This window comes from Rhinopithecus bieti, unplaced genomic scaffold (genome assembly GCF_001698545.2).
Source record: "Rhinopithecus bieti isolate Rb0 unplaced genomic scaffold, ASM169854v2 scaffold_7901, whole genome shotgun sequence".
Taxonomy (NCBI): Eukaryota; Metazoa; Chordata; class Mammalia; order Primates; family Cercopithecidae; genus Rhinopithecus; species Rhinopithecus bieti.
The window spans coordinates 766580-776031 of NW_016805596.1; the positions used below are offsets into that span (position 1 = coordinate 766580).

The 9452-nt window shown below is 58.0% G+C and overlaps 1 protein-coding gene across 2 annotated transcripts in view; it reads right to left on the minus strand.

The window, feature by feature from the left end:
• Nucleotides 1-7135, minus strand: part of STK11 (serine/threonine kinase 11) — a 23754-nt gene extending 16619 nt beyond the window's left edge. For both annotated transcript variants that reach the window (XM_017873039.1, XM_017873040.1), the window contains exon 1: nt 6078-7135. In XM_017873039.1, coding sequence (XP_017728528.1) covers nt 6078-6367 — 290 coding nt within the window. In that variant the 5' untranslated portion in view covers nt 6368-7135. The remainder of the gene's footprint in view (nt 1-6077) is intronic.
• Between the last annotated feature and the right edge of the window lie 2317 nt (nt 7136-9452).

Consider the following 9452-nt stretch of genomic DNA (forward strand, 5'->3'; position numbering starts at 1 on the left):
GCCACTGCACTCCAGCCTGGGTGACAGAGTGAGACCCTGTCTCAAAAAAATAAGAAAAATAGGCCGGGCGCGGTGGCTCAAGCCTGTAATCCCAGCACTTTGGGAGGCCAAGACGGGCGGATCACGAGGTCAGGAGATCGAGACCATCCTGGCTAACACAGTGAAACCCCGTCTCTACTAAAAAATACAAAAAACTAGCCGGGCGAGGTGGCGGGCGCCTGTAGTCCCAGCTACTCGGGAGGCTGAGGCAGGAGAATGGCGTGAACCCGGGAGGCGGAGCTTGCAGTGAGCCGAGATGGCGCCACTGCACTCCAGCCCCGGCGACAGAGCGAGACTCCGCCTCAAAAAAAAAAATAAATAAATAAAAGAAAAGAAAAGAAAAGGTGAACTTTATGGTATGTGAATTACATGCCCATAAAACCCTTGGCTGGGTGTGGTGGTGGCTTACGCCTGTAATCTCAACACTTTGCGAGGCCCAGGCAGGCGGATAGCTTGAGTCTAGGAGTCTGAGACCAGCCTGGACAACATGGCAAAACCCCATCTCTACAAACAACTAGCCGGGTGTAGTGGCGCACGTCTGTAGTCCCAGCTACCTTGGAGGTAGGAGGATCACCTGAGCTCGGAACTATGATCACGCCACTGCACTCCAGCCTGGGTGATACAGTGAGACCCTGTCTCCAAAAAAAAAAAAAAAAAAGCTGTTAAGAAAACTGAGTCCAATCGGAGCACCACGGTGGCGTTTGTGTGACATACGGGCCATCCGGCCGCCTCACTGATTCCCTGACAGCTACCGCAGCACCCCAGATCCTGGGCGAGGAACCAACATTCCAGGCCTGCCCCAGCTGGCTGGGCACCAGAAGCCCACTGTGCGCCCAGCCCAGAACTCCCAGTGGACCCATCACCCACGCTGTTCTGCGGCTGCCCAGCCCCTGAGCTCCCACTGGGTCTCAGAGCTGTCCCTCCAGCTGCACAGAGAGGACAAACAGAGGCCTCGAGGCCACCCAGGCCTCACATGGCTGGCGCAGGAGCCTGAACAGATGCTGGAACCCCATAAAGGATGCCTGGGATGTCAACATCTACAAAGTCCACGACTGGCGCGCAACTCGTGAAAGTCCTCTTTACCATAGGTCCAAGCATCTGCCAATCATCGCCCCAACCACACACAGTCAGTGCCGCCCACCTCCCACCTCCCGGCTGGACACAGCCAGGGCGGTGCGGATGGGAAAGCCACAGCCCCGACCTGGGCCCGTTTGCAATGGCACCGGTGCTTTTCACATTTGCAAACAGGTAGAAAAAAAAGACACGAAAGCACAGTGTTTTGCAACAGGTGAAAATAACAGGAAAGAGGAGGGCCGGGGGACGCAGCCAGGCTGTGCGCTCACGGCAGCCCTGGGTGCCTCTACGGAGGCTCCACAAGGCGGGCACACTCCCTGCCTTGGAGCCCACTCTCACTGGGGTGGAAAGGGGAAGGGAGGCATGGCGCCCTTCTGCCTGCGCCCCCCCAGAACTCTGCCGTGGGCTCTGCAGCAGCAGCCGGCCTTGCTGTCCCCGAGAAGCACGACGAGTGAGGCTGGGAGCAGGCGACCCCTTCCAGGCCTTCCCTGCTCCACCCCAGGAAACCACTGCCTACCAGAGACGGCCTACGGCACTGATTTATTTTATTTTAATTAACTGTTTTTTTGCATCCCAGCCTGGAATGCAATGGCCTGATCTTGGCTCACTACAACCTCCGCCTCCCAGGTTGAAGCGATTCTCCTGCCTCAGCTTCCCGAGTAGCTGGGACTACAGGTGCCCACCACCACGCCTGGCTAATTTTTGTATTTTTAGTAGAGACAGAGTTTTGCCATGCTGGCCAGGCTGGTCTTGAACTCCTGACCTCAGATGAAGTAGCTGGGAGTACAGGCATGCGCCACCACGCCTGGCTGATTTTTGCATTTTTAGTAGAGACAGGGTTTCACCGTGTTGGCCAGGCTGGTCTCAAACTCCTGACTTTGTGATCTACCTGCCTCAGCCTCCCAAACTGCTGGGATTACAGGCATAAGCCACCGTGCCTGGCCCCGGTGCCTTTTTTTTTTTTTTTTTGAGACGGAGTTTCACTCTTGTTGCCCAGGCTGGAGTGCAATGACACGATCTTGGCTCACCACAACCTCTGCTTCCTGGGTTCAAGTGATTCTCCTGCCTCAGCCTCCTGAGTAGCTGGGATTACAGGCGTTCACCACCACGCTCAGCTAATTTTGTATTTTTAGTAGAGACAGGGTTTCTTCATGTTGGTCAGGCTAACTCCTGACCTCAGGAGATCCACCCACCTTGGCCTCCCAAAGTTCTGGGATGACAGGTGTGAGCCACCACACCTGGCCAATTTTTTTGAGATAGAGTCTCACTCTGTTGCCCAGGCTGGAGTGCGGTGGCGCGATCTCAGCTTACAGCACTCTCCAGCTCCTGGGTTCAAGCAAGTCTCCTGCCTCAGCTTCCCGAGTAGCTGGGACTACAGGCGCCCACCACCACTCCTGGCTAACTTTTGTATTTTAGTAGAGATGGAGTTTCGCCATGTTGGCCAGGCTGGTCTTGAACTCCTGACCTCAGATGATACACTCACCTCGGCATCCCAAAGTGCTGGGATTACAGGCCTGAGCCACCACATCCAGCTAATTTTTGTATTTTTAGTAGAGACCGGGTTTCACCATGTTGGCCAGGCTGGTCTCGAACTGCTGACCTTGTGATCTGCCCTCCTCAGCCTCCCAAAGTGCTGGGAGTACAGGCGTGAGCCACCATGCACAGCCTTCTTTTTAACTTATTGATGCTTTTTGGAACTTTCCTATTTCTAGTAAGATTATACTTTTTACCGGTGAGAGCGGGACAAGGCACGGACTCCAGGGCTTCCTTTCTGGGAAGGAAGGGAAGGGACAGGACTCATGCTGGCTCCATCTGCCCCAACCCACCCCCCTTGGCGATTGCCCACGCTTTCCACACCACCTGGAGGACTGGACGCCTGAGGCTTGTCTGGAAGGTTCCAGACACTCGCTGCGAGACACAATCTGAACGGAGTTTATTAAGCTTCCCACACACAAAGGAGGCTTTTTCCCTGCAGCGCTGGCAGCAAGGCTGGCCAAGGCCTTGGGCCTCAGGGCTGGGCAGTGGACACCCCTTCTGCTTGACGGCACTCTGCACGTGGCAGCCTCCAGTCAGGACACACCAGCTCCCAGGGTAGGGGGACCCCCTGGCAGCACCCAGGGGGCTGGAGGAGTGCAGTGGCTTCTAAATCACAGCTGCAAACCGGGCGGCTCCTGATGGCAGACAGTCCCTGCAGACAGTGGCCAGGAAGGGACAGGGCTCACCCCTCAGCCCAGGGGGTCTCACAAGGGCAAAGCCGTTGCACACTCAGGGCCAGGATGAAATTGGACGCTGAACAGGAGTGAGGGTGCATCACTCACTTCAAGGCCGGTGGGGTCATAAGTTGTGGGGAGCTGCGCCGCACAGTCCAGTCCAGGTCCTGCCAACCCCTCTGCCTCCCTGCCTCAGTGTTCCCTCCTGTTCTCCCATGCACTGGGCGAGACTGGGTTCCTGCAACCCTCTGGCCTGTCTCCACCAAGACCCTCAGGCTCCGCCCTACCATTCAGGTGCTCACCTGAGCTCCTGGGACCTCCTGCACTGACTGTTCAGGAAAGCAGGGGGCTCACACTCAAAGTTAGGCTTCCTCCCCCCAGCATCTGTCTTCCCATTGACCTTGCATATACGTTTGTCAAAACTCAAACCAGACTTTTTTTTTTTTTTTTTTTGAGACAGAGTCTCGCTCTGTCTCCCGGGCTGGAATGCAATGGTGCGATCTCGGGTCACTGCAAGCTCCACCTCCCAGGTTCCAGCAATTCTTCTGCCTCAGCCTCCTGAGCAGCTGGGATTACAGGCATGCGCCCCCCCCCCCGGCTAACTTGTGTTTTTTTTTTTTTTTTTTTTTTTTGAGACGGAGCCTCGCTCTGTCGCCCAGGCTGGAGTGTCGCCCAGCTGGATCTCAGCTCACTGCAAGCTCCGCCTCCCGGGTTCCCGCCATTCTCCTGCCTCAGCGTCCCGAGCAGCTGGGACTACAGGTGCCGCCACCATGCCCAGCTAATTTTTTGTATTTTTTAGTAGAGACGGGGTTTCACCGTGTTAGCCAGGATGGTCTCGATCTCCTGACCTCGTGATCCGCCCGTCTCGGCCTCCCAAAGTGCTGGGATTACAGGCTTGAGCCACCGCGCCCGGCCACTTTTGTATTTTTAGTAGAGACGGGGTTTCACCACGTTGGCCACGGTGGTCTCAAACTCCTGACCTCAGGTGATCTGCCCACCTCAAGCCTCCTGAAGTGCTGGGATTACAGGTGTGAGCCACTGTGCCCAACCCCTTAAGGGTGGGTTTCTGACTGCTAGGAGAGAGGCTGTCACTGGCCCCTTTAGAGGGCACCTGCTACCCCCAGCACAGGCTCTGCCCAGCCCCTGACGAACCCATCTCACAGAGACCAAGCATGGGCAACTGCTCCACCGACTCCAGGAACTGGCCTTCTACCCGCGTCCAGACTGGGCGCTGAGATATCAGAAAGGCCTAGTGGAAACACGCCCCTCCCAGCCGCTCCCATTTAACCCCGACTGCTCCAGCTCCCAAGTACAAACTTCAGAGCCTGTGTCCCTGGTTTCTGCATGTCACAGCCCGCATGCTGATTAAGAAGCGCATGCTGATTAAGAAGCGTGTTGGCTGGTTGCGGTGGCTCACGCCTTTAATCCCAGCACTTTGGGAGGCTGAGGCGGGCGGATCACGAAGTCAGAAGTGCAAGACCAGCCTGGCCAAGATGGTAAAACCCCGTCTCTACTGAAAAAAAAAAAAAAAAAAATACAAAAATTAGCCAGGCGCAGTGGCAGGCGCCTGTAATCCCAGCTACTCGGGAGGCTGAGGCAAGAGAATCACTTGAACCCAGAGGGCAGAGATTGCATTAAGCCAAGATCGCGCCACTGCACTCCAACCTGGGCAACAAGAGCGAAACTCCCGTCTCAAAAAAAAAAAAAAAAAAAAAGTATGTGACCCCCAGGGCCCCTGAGCAGGAGGGAGGTGAGAGCAGACAGGGCAGGGCCCTCCCCGGACCTCCTTCCAAGGTCATGGTGCCCTGTGCCGGGTGTCCCTGCCAGTCCCTCGAGGCCTAGCCCAGTAGATAAAGTCCTTTCTTGGAAACAGGAGGCAAAGTTATGAAAGTTAAGAGGACTGGGAGAGGAGCAGGGCCTGGGCAGGGCCCGCCAGGCGACGGCAGGTGCAGCGTGTCTGGTTGCGATAAGGAAGGGACACCCCCCCCCACCAGCTGGGAGAGGCTCAGGCCGGCCCGTGCTGCCCTCGGTAGGAGCTGCTCCACGCACAGATGCAGAGGCGTCCGGGATGGCCAGCGGCAGCCCCATGCCTGAAGAAGTCGGTTTGAAAAGTAAGGTCTTCCGGATGCAATTCGGGAGGAGGCACGGTCCTCCTCGGGCAGGGCTGCCAGCGCCGGGGGCCAGGGATGCTTCCAGCGTCACATCCCTGGCATATGAGGAAAGGCTACGTTTCCCTCCTGCTAGCTGATAAGCTGGTGCAGTTATTTTTGGCAGCCCAGGGTTCCCCTCCGACAGGATAAACAAATCACATTTTCTGCTGGCCCCGGTAACTGCCACACATTGCGCAGAAAACCTGCTGGCGGCCGCACACAAACTCTCGGGGCCCAAATAAACACAGGCTGATTCCACTGGGCGCCTCTGCTCCTTGGACAGCTGGGGGAGCCACGGGGCTAGACTTAGGGGATTGGGGGCCGCTCCCTTCTCAGGAGGGTTTTGCTACCAGGGCGTCCAAGAGCCCAAGCAAACGCACTTCCCGCTGCGACAACTGGCCCTGCCTGAGTGAAAGTCCGTAAGGCAGGCCTCCAACCAAGCTCTCCCTGGCACGGAGGACACAGGCGCCGGCCGGGTCCAGCTCTGGGTGTTAAGAGGAAGTAAGGGAGGGAGGGAGGGGAGAAGGAAGGAAGACAGAACCATCCGCACAGTGACTGGCCTGGCCCGGCCCGGCTGGCCCCGGCCCCATCAAGTCGTACTTACTTCTTCACGTTGGCCTCCCCGTTGGGGATCCTTCGCAACTTCTTCTTCTTGAGGATCTTGACGGCCCTCCTGCACAGCGTCTCCGAGTCCAGCACCTCCTTCACCTTTCCGTAAGAGCCTTCCCCCAGCAGGTCCCCCATCAGGTACTTGCCGATGAGCTTGGCCCGCTTGCGGCGCGGCTGGTAGATGACCTCGGTGGAGTCGATGCGGTGGATGAACGTGTCCATGCCCACCGACATCAGCTCGCCCTCCGTGAACATGCCCAGCTGCTGCGGGTCCACCACCTCCATGCTGGACCCAGGGTCCTGGAGTCCCGCCGCCAGCCCTGAGTCCGCGGGTGAGCGGTCCTTGTGTTCCGACTTCCCTTCTCCAAAATTTTACAAAGAAAAAAGAAAAAAAAAAAGGCAACAAAAACCCCAAAAGGAAGGGAAAAACCCTTCTTCCAACAGAAACGATTGTCCTACACGTCAGTCCCGGCTGCGAGTCCGAGCCCGCTGCAACGTCTGCAGACCCGCGGGCACCGGGCGTCCGGGACGGCGGCTCAGACGCGAGTTCCAGTGGGACCCGGGCCTCGGAACTGGGGGACGGCCCGGTCGGGGTCAACTTCGTCCTCGGAGGCCCTGGGGACGCCGGCCGGGGCTTCTCAGTGCTAGGTCATCCTCCGGGGACCTCAGGCCCACGGACAAGCCTGAACACGGCCGAGCGCGGTCTTCTCCGGGCCGCCCATCCCACATGCAGGGTCCGCGACGTCGCTGCCCCCCGGGACCCCCACACCTGGAGAGCCCAACTTCGCTGAGGGTGTCTCCGGCGACGCCCCGGTCCCGCCGCCTGTCCCAGCCACAAACGTTCCTCCGCGGACTACCGAGCGGACCTCCCGGGGGGCGCCGACTCCCGACGGCCCGGGCGAGCGTTCGGGGGGTGGTGGGGGCGTCCGGGCGGCCTCCCGCAGCGGCCAACAGCCCCGCTCAGGGCTGGTCGCTGCCCGGGCGCCCGCGAGGGCCCGCACCGGGCACCCTCGAGCCGACCCGCGACTCCCGCGTGGTCCGCCGGGGCCAGGCAACCGCGCCACGCTCCCCGCAACGCCTGCCGAGCGCAGCGCCCACCGAGTGGCCTCAGCGTCCGGTCGCGGGGCGGCGCGGGCGGCAGGGGTCCCGGGGCTCCGGGCGGTCGAAGCGGCACAGGGCCGCAGGCTTCCGGGGCGGGGGGTTCCGAAGGTGCCGCCCGGCGGCTGCGTCCCCCTCGCCCGCGGCCGCCGCGCGTGTGGAGGAGGCGGAGCGGCGAGGGGGGCCCAGCCCATCCAAGGCCGCGGCAGCAAGTTCCGCCGCCCGCGCTCCCTTCGCTGCCCCGCGCCTCACTCGCGGGCGCTCCGGGTCGCCTCCCCCTTCCGCGCCCGACACGCCGCCGCCATCTTGTTTACCTCCCTCCCCCTCCCTGCGCCGCCGCGGACGCCGCACGCCCGGCCGCAGGACACGCCTCCTCGCGAGGACGACGTGTCCACCCGTTGGCTGAACCTGTAATCCCCGCCCCCCTTGCCCGCCCCACCGCCGCTGAGGATTGGAGAGTTTGGACCCGGCCGGGCGCCCGAACGGGGATTGGTCGGCGCTTGGCCCCGCCCGAGGGGTGGATACAGCCCGCTCATTGGCCCGCGGAGACGCCGGTCATGGGCAGGGGGCGGGAACCAGGCGTAGGGAGGCGAGGCCACGGCTGCGACCTCGGAGGGGCTGGGGACGGGGGTCGTAGGTCACTGGTACCAACGGCCTCTCTGAACGGCCGCGGGGTGGGCTCAGCCCGGTGGGCGAGAACTTGCTCGCGGACCTGCTCCGGACCTGGAAGGAGCGGGGCCACCCCAGCCAGAGCCCCTCCCCCGGATCCCCCTTTGGGGGGAGGTCAAGGATCAAAAGTAACCCAAAGTGGCCAATTCCAGTCAAAAATCCTTGTTTTAAGGCTCACTTGGGCCAGGGGAGAGAGAAACGCTCAGGGCGGCCTCTACCCTGTCGGAACTCATGGGGGAAGCCTCAGGACAGCGCTGGGACGAGCCCAGCGGGGCTTCTGGTGAAAACAAGAGTTGCCAAAATATGGTTTGATAAGGTTGAAAATACTGAACCCTCCTGTACTAGCCCCGTGCTTTCCACCTTTTCCTGCACTAGCACCAAGTTGTTTTGCTGGAACAAATTGTCTTGCTGCAACCTCCGCCTCCTAGGTTCAAGCGATTCTCCTGCTTCCGCTTCCCGAGTAGCTGTAAGGATTACAGGCGTGCGCCACCATGCCCGGCTAATTGTTGTATTTTTAGTAGAGATTACAGATGCATGTCTGTAGTCCCAGCTACTCAGGAGGCTGAGGCAGGAGAATCGCTTGAACCTGGGAGGCGGAGGTTGCGGTGAGCCGAGATCACGCCATTGCACTCCAGCCTGGGCAACAAGAGGGAAACTCCGTCTCAAAAAAAAAAAAAAAAAATCTCTCCCAGAAAACAGAAGATGAGGAAACACTCCCCCAACCCAAACTTATTTTGGTATCTGTTTTCTGGACTGATAGCTGGCTCATACTCAAACTTCTTGGAATCTGGGGATATGCTGAATAACTGTGGCATCCATAGGTCCCACACACCTTCAGAGAATTGCAGGACACATGGAACTGACTCAGGAAATACTTGGTGACCATCATAGAAAGAATCTTTGAAGATGAATTCTCGGCTCAAAAGCCACCTCCTCCAAGAACCTCTCCTAGTCATTCTCTGAAGTGCCTGGATGGAGATGTGCTGTGTAAACTACACACGGAATTTCTCTCTTTTTTTTTTTAATATACATAATTTTATTATAAAATTTTTTTAAATGCAGCATCCTAAAAAACGAAAAATTTACTACTGATACTAATTTCTACAAGTCTGCTGTGCTGTGCCATACACAAGAAATTTTTTAAAATCCATTAAATATTTAGGGACATTAGGCAGGTCATGGTGGCTCACACCTGTAATCCCAGCACTTTGGGAGGCCGAGGCGGGTGGATCAGCTGAGCTCAGGAGTTCAAGACCAGCCTGGCCAACATGGTGAAACCCCATCTCTACTAAAAAATACAAAAACTAGCCGGGTGTGGTGGCGCACGCTTGTAATCCCAGCTACTTGGGAGGCTGAGGCAGGAGAATCGTTTGAATCTGGGAGACAGAGGTTGCAGTGAGCTGAGATTGTGGCATCACACTCCAGCCTGAGGGACAAGAACAAGACTCTGTCGCAAAAAATAATAATAATAATATATACACACACACACACACACACACACACACACACACGGACACTCAACATCAGAAGCTGTAAAATCTAACTGCATGTAGTAGCCCATTGAAAAGCTAAAACCTGCATCTTTTTTTTTTTTTTTTTTTTT